Genomic DNA, 14,613 nt, shown 5'->3' with positions numbered 1-14,613 from the left:
ACTAAGCATGATTTAACGGTTGACTAACCATAAGTTAGTCAAGGTAGGATTTCATGTTACAGAGTCAAGTTTGGGTCGAAATTTTTTTTAAATCTCAGTTCATAAATGATTTGGTATTTATATTTTGTTTGGGTCTAAAAAGATACTACGCAAATTGTTGGAATCTAATAAAAGCAGCCAACCATCATATGTAGACGCGTGAGGATCAGTGATATAACTCACTACGTATATCACTAAGAATGCATCAGATACTGCGTTCTTTTCCCCCCCTCACTTTACATATAATGGGTCAGATTAAACGCTCAGACACATCGTACTTTCTCTTTATTTTCTTATGATATTATTTAATTCATAAGAATAACATAGTACAGTCTTTTTTTAATCCCAGAATATAAAGTATTTATAGATATAGTGTTTTCACTTGTTTTTATATTGGGTGCACATTGTTTGTTTTTGAATTGTTAACAGTATTAGTTAGCTTTTTGTTATTATTTTGTTACGAACCATCCTAACCAAAAACCCTGGCTGATTAGACGCTCCATTCGTTTTTAGTTTTATTGCAAATTGTATCTTCATCATTCGCTTGAAATTAATATACAAGTTGAGAATTATATATAGTCGAATTCGTTAACATGAACCTTTTTACTAATATTAGTATGATAATCGTTTCACATAATGTTATTATTTTGAATGAATGTTTATTCAAGAATTATTTTTTTTGTACAATTGACTATAACATAAATTGAATTTTTTTTAAAGAGAACTGAAATAAAAACAAACTCAGAGTTTATCTAACTGAAAACCATGTTTCCATGGTTATAATATACTTGCAAACTCCTATGAGACGCAAGCTAGAGATACAGTTTCTTACAACTTTGTCCACGCCTTTGATCAGAGTTGCTGGATTGTTCGGGTTTTCTTTATGCCTTCTCCTATTTCTCTCTTTCCATATAGCTAATAGTGTCGCTTGGAACACATACCGGATCAGAAATAAGTGTGTTCTATGTCTGGTCTGTTAGAAGCTGGATAACCTCTTCCCATTCATCCGCATAGTGCAGAGACAGTAGCTTAAGGGTGTTTCACATATTGTTAACTCTGTATATGTATAGACAAACAAAAAGATCAAACTTATATATTAATTTGGAAAGAGTACTACAACAAACTCCTAACTGATATCAAATGAAAAATGGTGTATATGTATAGACAAACAAAAAGAACAAACTTATATATTATCTTAATACGGGTGCTCCCACGGTTGCACATGTAAAATTTTATCTTGATCGCCAGCATTATGATCGAAAGCTAGAGAGATAACAAATTCCGTCCATGCTTGAATTCAGTGGCGGAGGCACATGGAGTAACAGGGGGGCATCTGCCCCCAACTCATTTTGAAAATCCCATATAAAGTATTGACTAATTCTAAATATGCCCTCTATTTTAACAAATCTGTACTTAGTTTTATGAACAGTTTTAAATATGCCCCCTACAAACTTTTTCTCTAGCTTCGACCCTGCTTGAATTGATAGTATTACTTTCCAAAATCAAGAAATAGTAGATAACATTTCACATTTGTCTATACCCTAGTAGATGAGAAGATAAGTAACTTACCTTCTATTTTCTAATAAAGCCACGTAACGTGTACTAATATAAGAAAACCGGTATGTTGTACGCTTGACATAATATAATAATAATTAAATTATCTCGTGGTAATTGATAATGCAATGTAGACATTTGAAACACTATTCACGTTAGTTGATAGATTGATAATCAAATATTCACACTGCAATATAATAGATTAAATTAACATAGTTGAGCTTCCAGCCTTCCACCCAAATCTCCATTGTAGAAGAAAACAGTTATTAAAAGCAAAAGGTAAATTTTCTAAAATTTGCTGCAAAATATTAAAATTGCTCAAGTTTAATATTAAAACGACTATTTTTTTAATATAAGGACTACACTTTCAATTAAAAAGGGGTAAATTACGGGTTTTCAGAAAAGAAATTAAATTTCTTTTTGTAACTAAGAAATTAATATTCAAAGTACGTAGAATTAGACTTCTTTGGTCTTTGCTCTTTGTTTTCTAGCAAGGCATGTAACTTTCTTTTTCCATTATAGTTGGCACAATATCTAACCTAATCTAAAGTACTCAACCATTTTTTCAAGAAAATATCAACGTAAAAAGCAAGGTTAGGACACTACAAGAAAGCACATATGACAGTTCCACGGTGGAAAGTCGACGAAGGTTGCCACTAAATTTCCTCGGGATGCCGTTAATTTCTTAGACCATCTCCATTGAGAGGTTTTAGTTAGGGTTCCTTAGAAAAAACAAAAAAAAAATAAATAAAAAAATACAGAAAAGAAGAGAACCGGTACTAAACACAGCACTTTAAGAACTATTTCTTTTGGGTGATGCCTTTTAGGCAAAAAGGAAGAAATTTTTTTTGGTCTTTCTTTGTCGATGTTTCCGAAGTTTTTGTGCAAGAAAAATCGAATCGTTTGTGGAGAGAGAGAGAAGAGACGACTGGATCAAAGTGAAAAGAAGAAGATTTGATTTGTATCCGAAGGGGTTTACAGCAGCGACAGGTGCGCGAGCAAGTACGGTCGGCGGCGGAACGAGATTATGATTCGTTTTCCGTTAAGCCATTCAACGGAAACTACGACGAGGAACTTGGTGTCTTCATCAACTCCTTCGTTACCGACGAAGACACATCTCAAGAACAGCTTCTCTTCTCCTTCCTCTGGTAATGCAAACTTGTGTTGTGCCTCCCTTTGCTTAGATGATTGTTGCTTCTGAGCTCAAAACAAATGTGCCTTTTGTGATGTGTTCTTTTGTTTTATGATTATCTTTGCTGTAGTGATGCTATTGAGAGTGTTCGTGATTGTAAGAGACTTTATGTCTGTTCTAGATACAGTATGCAAGTAAATGGAGGTGACTAGAGGAGAGAGTACTCTGGCTTAGGTTTCAAGTGTAAGGAAGATCCTAGAATCTTTCCTGGACTGATGATGCATTGTATTGCCTCCTTAATTAGTTATGTACTTATGTTGTATGAATCGTTGGTTCAATGAGTTCTTAAGTAAAATTTTACTTTGTTTCTATGGAAGGTACTGTTCGTACTAGGCCAAATGAGTCCATCAACAAGAAGATGAAAACTGGAGTCCTTGAGGTATGTATGCTTTCTCTTCTCACTCAGCTTAGCCGTATGTGTATGTATCTTTTTCCGTTTTCCCGAAATCTGATGCGTATGTAATCATTAGGTAGTTGCAGAGCATGTTGAAATATTGAATCCTATGAGGTCAAAGCTTGGTGTCAGGACTAATAAGAAGAAGAGAGTCGGTCCGGTTCCGGGAGTGCAAGTAGGATGGTTGCAGAGCATGTTGCCACAAAGTCCGCAGCTCTTCAAACAAATGTTGATGGTCTCTGGTTTTGACAAATATTACCAGATAGCAAGGTACATATACAATCTTTGGCCAAGTCAAGTGTATAATCTCAAATGGATTTACTTTTAATTAACATGAAAAGGTAGGAAGATTAACATAGTTTGAGAGTTGTAGTTTACAGACCAAACCGAATTTACTATCAATCAATTTGACCAAAATGTTACTTCAATGTTTGTGTTTCTTTCATCTTTTTTTTTTGAACAACTTGTTTCATCTTTGTTTACACTGACCAAACCGAATTTACTATCAATCTTTTTTTTTTGAACAACTTGTTTCATCTTTGTTCCGGGAGTGCAAACAATTTACAACCTCAAATCTCTTAAACAATCTTTCATCTTTATTTTAAAAAACAATTATTTAAGAACTCCATAGGGGTTCTCCCATTGGAGGAGAAAAAAATTATTTCCACTTACCAAGATTCTAAACTTGCCAAATCATCTTATTTATTCTTAATTTAATCATTAGGACCTCTAATGGGTTCTAATGGATGGACATCTTATCTTATACTATAAAGAAGAACTCAACTCTCTTCTCCTCTTGCCACGTCAGTAAATAGTGAAAGGAGGTGCTGACACGTGTTTTAACTAGAAGAGGTTCCGAGTTCTTTTTTCGTTTTGCAAAATTTTGTGATTTGTGTGTGTTTTTGCTGGGCTTCCATTTGTGATAAACTGGTAATAGGTTCGGGCCTGGATAGAACATAACATCGGCTTTTCTAATAATTAAAAATTCTTCTCTAGGTAACTCCTTCTACACAATCAAAGCTTCTCACCGTCGAAGAAACAGTCTGATCATCTTACCGGCCACGACAAATGGAGGCGTTACGGAATGAGACTCAATCGAAGAGTTGTCTTTAACGTAGACATTAACTATAGCTTGCAAAACCTGTCACGATTCCTCATTGAATGCATCCTCATTACTTCTTTTCTGTGAATCTTCGACTATAAAAGAGCATGTTCTATCCCCACAAAATCACCAGTTCAATCTTTTCAATCACCAGCTTTCTAAACTTTCCAAAAAGGCTAACTCTGCTGTTGTCCTCGCTGTTTTGGAGGCTGCCTGTTGTACCTCCACTGTCGAGGTTCGCCTTTCTGGGAAGCAAAGAAACATGAAGCACGGTTTCAAGCTTATGGGTGTAGACAAGGAGATGGGGAATGCCGTGAAAAAGGACTTTGAAACTGCCATCAAGCATTACTCCACCGCCATGGAGATTGACGATGAAGAAATCTCTTAGATCAAAAATCGTCCTGCTGTCAAGATCAAATCGTCATGCTGTTCATCTAGAGATGGGAAAGGTATAGTCTTTGTGAATTAATAGAAACCTTATTCCAATTGTGTTTTATAAGGCATAGGTTTGATCGCTAAAATTATAGTATAGACCCAACACAATTAGAATAATTCTTCAGTGTTGTATTACTTTTGAACAATAAACAAAATCTATCTTAACCAGCAACTTCTTGATCCTTGGTAAAAAAAGACTAGAGGATGATGCAAGCTCTTCATATTTTGTGCAACGTTCAGTTCATGACTCAGGAGGATGATAAAGCTGAGGCTCAGGAGGATGAGATAGTTGTGAAAGAGCCTGAGGTAGAGAAGAAACAGAACTGGAACCGGAGTTTGGAAAACAGAAGGAGAGGAAGCAGAAAGGTTTCAAGGATAAAGAGATGGATAATGCTGCGTACACGGACTCGAAAAACTGCTATTAAGCATTACTCCAAAAAAGCATTAGATATCAGTGAGAGTGAGAGACAGAAACAGGAAGAGGGAGGCTGCTGAGACAGAGAGGAATCTCATAGAAGAAGGCCCGAGACAGAACAGAGCGTCAAGCTGGAGTTGAGATTCTGGTGCACTACGTTTGAGTGGCGAAGCTGTTATAGTTCCTAATGGGGATAAGTTACTTTCATGTCTTGGTTGCATCAACAGCTCTGACCTCTGTGGGCCTTCAAGTCTGGACAGGGTTAGAGCAGATGGACTGATTGCCGAGAACATTTTTTTTTAGGAGACTCCGAACATGCGTTGAGATGCTTCTGAGTTATTACTTTATATTTGTAAATATCCAATAAAATTTTAAATTATATATATATATACAATTATTTACCTACCTGTCCTACGGGCTAACCCGTATTATAATTTTCAATTGATTTAGCTAGAAGGTGAATTAATTTATTAGTATGTAAAAACTAATTAGTGTAAAGAAATAAAATTTGAAATTCTATAAATAAATAGAGTATTTTCATTCATACCTTAGATTTTATTTTATAATATTAAAGTGAAATAACAGCAATAAAAATAAATATAAATCATTAATTTTTCTGATTTTCTGCTAATTTTGTATTCTCTATAAAATAGAAGATAGCGAATGTTACCTCACTTTAAACTCAGACAGAAAATCTCTATTAAAAAAATCAATATGATCTATATTTATTATTTGTCTATTTTGTAGAGTCATTTTAGTTATAGAGTATTTAAAAAAAAAATCAATATGATCTATATTTATTATTTGTCTATTTTGTAAAGTCCTTTTAGTTTTAGAGTATTTTTAAAAAAGCAATATGATCTATATTTATTATTTATCTATTTTGTAGAGTCATTTTAGTTTTAGAGTATTTTTAAAATAATTTATAAAATTAATATATATTCAAATAAAATCCCGCCCGTAGGGCGGGCCGACCCCTAGTGCTCTTATAATGTTAAGTGTGTGATTGGTAAACTTGAGAATAAAAGAGAATAAATATATTAGTGAAAATGAGAGAGAAATTAAAAAAGTGGAAAGAGGAAAGAGAATAATATTCAGAGTAAAATCATGTTGCTTTTGTAAAATCTGGAATAAAATTTAGTGTGCATTTTTCTGTTTGTATACAGTATGTGGAGTAAATAATAAAAGTGTATATCTTAATTGGTAACTTTTTGGCTCAACTAAAAATAAATATATATCTAAAGTAAAAGTTTACTCCACAATACCATACAGTCACATCCTAAAAGTATTAACATAAAAAAAATAAAAAAATTAATACTTACAATTGGTCATAAAACAATGTCTTAAAAACTTGAACAACCCGATGCTTATATGAATATCCGGTTCAACCATGAACCGATTACATAACCACTATAGATCTAATAACTGGTTCAATTATAAATTGATCACATACCTAGACTGGATTTCAAAGTTATAAACTGAATGCAATTTTTTAAAACTATTAAAAATCTATAAACCAACTGTAAAAACAAAAAAACATTTTATATTTATAATATTTTATATTTAATATTTATCTATATATAATTCTATATCATATTTATTACTAATATTTTAAAATTTTATGTATTAAAAATATATATTAAGCCAAAGTTACTGAACTAGGTTTCATCTGATCAAACTATATTTAACAGGTTAGTTTTGGTCCGGTTTTAGAGAACATTGTCATAAACCCTTGCAAATTAATGAACAATGGGTATCAATGACAAATGTTGCACTGCACCTAGCCATAATATAGAGTTCTGTAACAAGATTTGACATCTTCATCGAATATTGTATAGTATAATCCACCGCCATTACAGTCAATTTTTTTGAATATTTACTTTTTTTCTTGTCAAAATTCTATGAATGTTTTCTGTTGATACAAATCTTGGATTTTTTCTCATATGCAAGAAAATCAAAGTAAGATTCGTCATAATAGCTTTAATATCCCAATTGTATGTTCATCGTTAAATTGATCCTATCAATATTTTCTAAATATATTATATTCATTGTATAAGTATTGTATTTGACTTTCATTTCTTTTTACTTTTCATTCAATTTCTTATTTCGGATTTTGTTCAGTCTAAATTTTTAGGTACAATATTTTTTCTAATCCTAAGTACAAAGTTTATAACAATTCATCTATGCACCATGATTATAAAATACAAATAGTAACTTGAACTTATGTGTGAAAACGAATTTCAATTATAAAATAAATCTCAAACAACATATGCAAAAAAAAAAAAATCATTATCTTGTAGATAATAAAAATATATATTATATAGATAATAATATACATATAATATAATATAAAGTAAAACGTAAAAGTAACATTATATAAGAAACATATATTTAACCTTTCCCATCAACAAATCTATAAAAATCAAAAAGCTCTTTCTCTATAAAAAAAATCTATAAAATTACTATTTACTGCGAAAGCTGCTAAACTATTTCATACCTTTTATAAAAGATTGTTTAAGAGATTTGAGGTTGTAAATATAATATTTGTTTACTGCAAAATCACTATTTGCTGCAAATTTACTAATTATTTCATATACATCTAACCGTTTTAATTTATCTAAATTATTTCATTGACTATTGTTTATAATTTCTCCGAACTTTCTACTAACCAGAACTTTTTGGTTATTTGTATCTAATTCTTGCATATTTAACACTAAATAATCAACATGGTGAATTATTTCAAGCCATATTAGCCAATCAAATTATTTTTTGATCTCAGCAATTATTGTCGTCTACATATCATTTTTAGAAAATATTATTTGTGTTATCGTATATATTATTTTTAGAAATATTATTGGGATGAATAAATTTAAGTTAATATTAAATTAATTACATTTGGAAATCAGAGTACATAATATATAATAAGACTGTAGATAAATTAAATCGCAGTATACATTAACCATTTTACTATAGTTGTTGATAGAAAGAAAGTCTAATAAAATATTACAAAAGTCGTATTTATATATTTTTAAAGTACAATACCAAAAGGTATAAATCTTTTTATTTAGAGAATATATATCAAATAAAATTCTTATTGAAATTTGAAAAGTAAAAATATATTATAATGTATCAATTACATAATTAATATTATATGTATCAAACTTTAAAAGTTATTTGTACCTGCGAATTCGCGGACAACCACCTAGTAATCATTAACTGTCATATATATGTTAATCATTTAAGATAACTCTGTAGTTTTTATTTAAGAAAATAATACATGTTTCTTTATATTTCGATTTATTATAATGTTTTCTTGTAATTGGATTTTGGATAAATATTTTTTTCAATTAATTCTTAAGCTGCCACGTAAGATTAATTAACATCTTAATTGAGTGACAACTCATCAAAGCTATTTTGTAATTATTACAAACTACATGTTACAACTTTTTAAATGTTTCTCTATTAATATATAGGGAGTTGAAGTCAATTCAATTAGATATGGGTTTTCGGGTTTGGGTTTTTGCAGTGTTTCAGATTTTTAAATTCAACCTCATAGATTTCGTTTGAAAATTAATTTAGTTTGAGCTGCATTTAATTAATAGTATTTAGATTCAGATATAATTTATAACATGTGTCAAAATTTGTATTGTAACTATATTTACTAAAGATTATTCTGCGCTATCCGCGGATTATATATTTATGTTAAATGTGTCTAATTTTATTCTTTTGTTTTATGTTATTTTTATTCTAACTTTAATTCAGAGTAGGCTTTTTATACCAATTTCATATAATTTTGTTTGTCTTGTTTATTTGTTGTTAGATGAAACGTTCTTTTTTTGCCACTGTAACACAGAGCTTTTGTAATTATGTTGTAGATTACATCTAATAAGAACCAAAAAAAGTACCATGATTCACAATAAATATAATAAAGGTTGTTTGAGATTTTTCCCTTCTTTGTCTTTTTTTTTGAGCAACCCCCCTTCTTTGTCTTTCAACTTGTCTATCTCTTATTTTTCATGATGTAATCTCTTTTAACTCTATTTTTGTTAGTTTTCTGATCAAACTTGTAATAATTTATATGGAGTTGAAATAAAATCGTATTGATGATGTTCAGGCAGGTATTAATTTCCCTTCATTGTTGTCAATTATTTTTAATATGTACAGTTCATAACAAATTAAATTTGATTGTCTTTACCTCTATATATTTTTGGGTTGATACTTGTGATGGATTTGATATTGTTTTCCCATATGTAATGCTTAAAACTGGTTGAAAATATCTGTTTATTTATTCCATATAGATAGCCACACATAAGCATAAACTGGTTGAAATTATCTGTTTATTTATTCCACACATAAGCATAGGTACATTTATTGAAATCTGAAGAACCGATTTGTACCAAACCAAAAAAAAGAATTTTATAAATATTCGAGTGGATACTATATTTCTATAACTGAAAACTAAAACCAAACCATAAAGAGAACTAAATGGATACCCAACTTTTAAAAAAATCAAATGTACTAAAAATAAAATTTATAAACCAAATTACCCAAAAAAATAATTACCTGGATATTCTAAAAATATTGAAAAGTACTTGAATTATTCAATATTTTTTATCAAACAACCTGAATTACTTAATAACTAAAGTGAAATATTCAAGCTATCTGATTTTATCTATATCGTTTGAAATTAAAAATAGAGCAAATTTTATCCAATTTTTTGGATATTAATCTTTTCTCGACTTTTCTATTTAAATAGAACTAAAAACTTTAATAACCGAACTAAAACCAAATCAAATTTTATAAATACCTAAATGTTGTCTAGTTTTCTAGAAGTAAAAACCAAAATATCCAAACCAAAACAGAAGCAAGCACTGAACGCCGCACAAAAGCGGACATGCTAGTTTTATTTTTATGCGCTTAATTTTAGCTGCTTGTTGTGTTCTCTTTTTTTTTCTAGGCTGTATTTACTTAGGTAAGGCTACAATTTTGAAGATTAATTCTGTATGTGAAATGTATTAGACCTACTATGTCTTGATATATATATATTTATTATTTGTAAGATATGTCTTGATATATTTTCCAATAGTGTTATCAATAAATATTTGATAACATTATATTTTAGATAAAATTAAGGAAGTTACTTGGTAGATTTGTGTTGGAATTATATATAGACGTAGTAGTTCATTATTTTTTTTATTCATAAAGTGTAATAGGGTATTTTCGTCAATATTTTTTTGGATGATAGTATTTCCATTATTTTGGTAATCTAAATGTTATATGCTGTGTTATCTTTTTTTTTTTTTTTCCAACTGGTTTTGATTAATAAAACTTGTAGAACAGAACATACAAGAGTGAGATCTTAAACCCACAACAGGGAGACATGAACCCAAACAACGGGTGACTTAAACCCAAATAAAGGGTGACACTTGATAAAACTACAACCAACACAAGAGAACTCTAGACTCATATAACCAAAGTAAAGACAATCTTTGACAAAGGATAACAATATTAATCCTTTTACGATTTGAACAGCCGGAACTCTTGACGAGAGAGGAAGCGATGCAGTGGCCATAACAACGAAACAGAACTAAACTTACCTGAACCTCCAGTTCACAGTACCAAGCCAAAACCAACAAGAATAACATCATATACCAACCAGAGAAGAACTACAACTGGGGCAAGCTCCCTCTTCAAACGAACCTTCATCAGAAACCTTACTACCCTCAACCTCATTATACTGCTTCGATTAGCCGAAGCAACCGAGGAACACGAGAGCAAAAGACAAACCGAGAAATACACTTATCCAAAGGCCGCGACAATGACTCTTTTCTAGAGCGGGACAAGCAACCTGAAACTTCTCAAAGATGTTAGACATGTTCTGATTTCCTCACACCACCACGCCACCATCGCACACCGTTTACACCGAAGCTAGAACGAAGGTAAAAGAAGATTGACACTAAAATCCCAACAAAGACACCTCAGATTCAGCCTTTCTAAAGCCATAAACACCCTTGAACGGAGCAGAGATCTCAAAACATGGCGAGAGTTAATGGAATTGGTCCCCGGACAGCAAGATCTTAACAGAAGCTCAGTAAAATGCAGAGAAGAAGACATTTGCAGGTGAATTGCTCTGTACCTTTACCAGATCCGGCGTCTTCTTCGTCATAATCAAAAGGATTAGTTAGCTCTGACCGGAGATCGAACCGGGAAACCTCTTCCACCGTAATCACACAACCACCAAGAAGAAATCTCTATCAAACACGAGAAACCCAACACCAAAAGCAAGCTAAAGGAAGGATTAAGACCGACGTTGTGGCTGTGTAAGCCCACGCACGCCGGTCTTAACCAGATCTGAAAAGAGAAACTGAGTTTTTAGGGAGAGTATGGAGCTTTCTCTCTCTCTCTCTCAGAACTTTTTGAAACTTTTAAAGTTTTGTTTTTTCGCTATGCTGTGTTATCTTTAAATTTTGGTTATTTAGATGCACCACTAATTTTGAAAAAAATATATTTCTCTTTTCTTTTCATTAATCTTGTGTTAGTCAGCAATTGATGCATTACCTTTTTTTAATGAATGGTCATGCATATAAATGTTGTTTTTCTTCAGTTTCTTTTTTAGTTTTCAGTGTTTTAAATGTAGATTTTCTCTTTTGTAGCGAAACATAGTTGTGCCGCATCCAAACACCCTCGACCAGTAGTTGTTGACTGAGGACCGATGATCATAAGGAATGGTCCTCCAATGATTATTTTTCTATCTCAGACAGTTTCACGAATTGTTGGCCTTTTTTTCTTCAAATTGTTTTCTCATTTTGTGGCAACCGCAAGCAAATCAACCAGTGATGAAAGCTTAAAAGTTGTGAAATAATAGAAACTCGTGGAGATGAGAATGATTTTCAAAACTTATTTGTGAAACGTTAAGTTGTGAAAGAGTACAATTCATTAAACTTGCTATCAATGAAAATATATTTCAGTAGAAAAGAGAGATGACAATACAAAACTCAACATGTTGAAATTTTTTCAGAGACTACAATACTTGAAATTTTTTCAGAGACTCAATCTTCTTAGGAACCGAGATCAGGAAGGGTGTTCTACATGTTGTAAGGCATCGAAACTGTTGAAACTATCAGAATTCAGAAGCAGCTGAGATGATCATCCCTGGAATCTGGTTGTGCCAGTGAAGTCCTTTCAAGTCCTTGACGCTGATTTTCTTGGAAAAAATGCAAGGTTTTCAGACAAACAAACATGAATAAAATATAACTGTGCTAAAGAGGTTAAACTAAGATGTTACCTGGTAAAAGAAAAGAAGCTAAGAAGGCAAGTCACGAGGCGTTTTAACTTGTTCAGTTGTTCCTTGGTGTATATGCTTTGAACTCTGCTTCCTCTTCTTCATCCTTTTCTAAGGATAAATCCCATATCTTGCATATACGATAGATAAGCCAAAAACCACTAGACAGTTTCTAAGTGTTTCCGGATTAGCTGTGTTTTCTGTATAAAGCTTTGTGGCTTACGTGAGCTGGTTATCGCCAGAAGAGGCTGCAAGAGTCGAGGATTCATGAGTGCCTTACTCAATCGACGTGGTAGGATGCTTATGCTTCTCAAAATGTGATACCAGAGCATCCCATTCTAGTTCAAGATTCAAATGATATCATATCAGAATCTTATTAAGATACTGATACGGAATTATAAAGCCTAGTCTTCAACATACCTTGGCAAAAGAACCTGTTCCATGAGATGACATTCACATCTTTTTGTGCCTTGAAAGCTAACGCATGCTGCTTCCCAACTCGGACATCCCTAACTGCAACAGTCCCATCCACAAAAGACGAAATAGAGTAAATAATATCCAGTCGAAAACAGACATTAATAGTAGACACACAATTTAGCTGCAAAAGCGTCAGTTCTACTTGTAAATCTTATACATTTGCAGTGCGTCCGGAGAGCGGAATAGGATCAACAGTTTATGCACCAGAAACTGACACAAATGAATCACACTCGTGCAGTCCCCTAACTGGTGGAGAAAAATAAACACAACGAATGTGTTGAAAAGCATGTAATCGTGAAATGAATCACACTCGAGCAGTCACTGAGTTTTATCCCTGATAAACAAATTGTACAGGTGAGAATGAGGTTTGTTTCAGCCAATAAAAATACTAAGATGACTCAGGAAAGACTCAAATAACTCACCCAAAATTTCAACTCCTTTAATTAACAATGGTGATACAGTTCCACTTGTTGCAGATAACCTGTGCAATAGTAACTTCTTGTCTGTCCAGGATCCTCAAGCATTTGATAAACAGGTAACCGGAGAAATAGGTTCATATGAAAGACAAATAAGAAGGAGGAGAAAGTTTACACGAAATTACTTACTTCTCTCTTAAATTTCCCCACAAATACGTTTTCACTTCCTCCTTGGATATCCCTCCTAATGATTTGAAAATCCAGGATTAGTTTGTTTCTTCATCTCGATAAGTCATTTGGATGAAGATAAGAGTTTTGTTTGTTTAGGCACTAAAAATGCAACTCATTCAGATGGATCATCCGGATGACTTTTGGAAATTTAGGCTTAATTTTAAAGTCCATTCAGCTGAACCAATTTGTATCATTTGAATGGAGATGGTTCATTCAAAATGGTATAATATCTATTATGCCCCTAATGTAATTCACAAATTACAATCCTAAAGATAATATCATTTTTGTCACATACGAAAACTGACAAAACTACAAAAACACGTTTTCCCGCGAAAACTTAAAAACTATTTTTTGCCGCCAAAATTGTAAAAACGTGTTTTCCCGTCAAAATTGCAAAAACGTGTTTTCCCGCAAAAGCCGAAAAACGTGTTTTCATGCCAAAATCACAAAAAACATTTTTTCACGCCAACACCCCAAAACACATTTTTCTGCTAAAACACGAAAACACGTTTTCCCGCCAAAATTGCAAAAACGTGTTTTCCCGCCAAAACAAAAAAAAACGTGTTTTTCCGCTCAAACCGAAAATCTCGTTTTCCCGCCAAAACCAGAAGAAACGCGTTTTCCCGCCAAAACCAGAAGAAACGCGTTTTCCCGCCAAAACCAAAAAATGCGTTTTCCCGCCAAAACCGAAAAATCTCATTTTCCCGCCAAAACTGAAATTTTTTTCCTGCGAAAACCGCAAAAAACGCAAAAACACGTTTTCCCGCCAAAACCGTGTTTCCCCGCCAAAACCGCAAAAACACATTTTCCGCCAAAAATGTGTTTTCCCGCCAAAACTGCAAAAACAAATTTTCCCGCCAAAACCGTAAAACATGTTTTCCCGCCAAAGCCGCAAAAATGCGGTTTTCCGCCAAAATCGCAAAAACGCGTTTTCCCGCCAATAACGAAAGATCTCGTTTTCTCGCCAAAACCGAAAAAAATTTGTTTTTCCGCGCAAATCGCAAAAACGTGTTTCCCTCCAAAACCACAAAAACGTGTTGTCCCGCCAAAACCGCCAAAACGTGTTTTCTCGCCAA

At 32.5% G+C, this 14,613-nt stretch overlaps 1 protein-coding gene and 1 long non-coding RNA gene across 11 annotated transcripts; one reads left to right on the top strand and one right to left on the bottom strand.

The window, feature by feature from the left end:
• Positions 1 to 1,459: 1,459 nt before the first annotated feature.
• On the top strand, positions 1,460 to 9,239 carry LOC103852901 (aspartate--tRNA ligase). Of its 10 annotated transcripts, none has more exons than XR_630034.3 (5): positions 1,460 to 2,741; positions 2,856 to 3,010; positions 3,103 to 3,164; positions 3,260 to 3,449; positions 4,176 to 7,497. XR_630034.3 is itself a non-coding variant. In XM_033285786.1 (3 exons), exons 1-3 carry the CDS (start codon positions 2,621 to 2,623, stop codon positions 3,505 to 3,507), a joined length of 435 nt encoding a protein of 144 aa, XP_033141677.1. In that variant the 5' UTR covers positions 1,473 to 2,620; the 3' UTR covers positions 3,508 to 3,706. The 10 variants fall into 10 exon arrangements, 1 of the variants encoding a protein (XP_033141677.1); XR_004455631.1 differs by having other exon boundaries at positions 1,462 to 2,741; positions 2,856 to 2,968; XR_630033.3 differs by having other exon boundaries at positions 1,472 to 2,741; positions 3,256 to 3,449.
• A 1,197-nt stretch (positions 9,240 to 10,436) lies between these two features.
• Positions 10,437 to 14,000, bottom strand: LOC103852903. The gene is made up of 6 exons (XR_004455632.1): positions 13,313 to 14,000; positions 13,048 to 13,224; positions 12,834 to 12,926; positions 12,637 to 12,751; positions 12,417 to 12,543; positions 10,437 to 12,335 (listed from the first exon to the last, which is right to left on the bottom strand). It is a non-coding gene; the product is annotated as an uncharacterized LOC103852903 (long non-coding RNA).
• Between the last annotated feature and the right edge of the window lie 613 nt (positions 14,001 to 14,613).

This window comes from Brassica rapa, chromosome A02 (assembly GCF_000309985.2).
Source record: "Brassica rapa cultivar Chiifu-401-42 chromosome A02, CAAS_Brap_v3.01, whole genome shotgun sequence".
Taxonomy (NCBI): domain Eukaryota; kingdom Viridiplantae; phylum Streptophyta; class Magnoliopsida; order Brassicales; family Brassicaceae; genus Brassica; species Brassica rapa.
This window is presented reverse-complemented; position numbering and strand designations above follow the sequence as displayed.

Coding starts and splice junctions, on each gene's coding strand:
- LOC103852901 (XM_033285786.1), top strand. CDS start 2,621: ATGATTCGTTTTCCGTTAAGCCATTCAACGGAAACTACGACGAGGAAC. Junction 2,742..3,102: donor CTTCTCTTCTCCTTCCTCTG/GTAATGCAAACT, acceptor TTTCTATGGAAG/GTACTGTTCGTACTAGGCCA. Junction 3,165..3,255: donor TGAAAACTGGAGTCCTTGAG/GTATGTATGCTT, acceptor TGTAATCATTAG/GTAGTTGCAGAGCATGTTGA.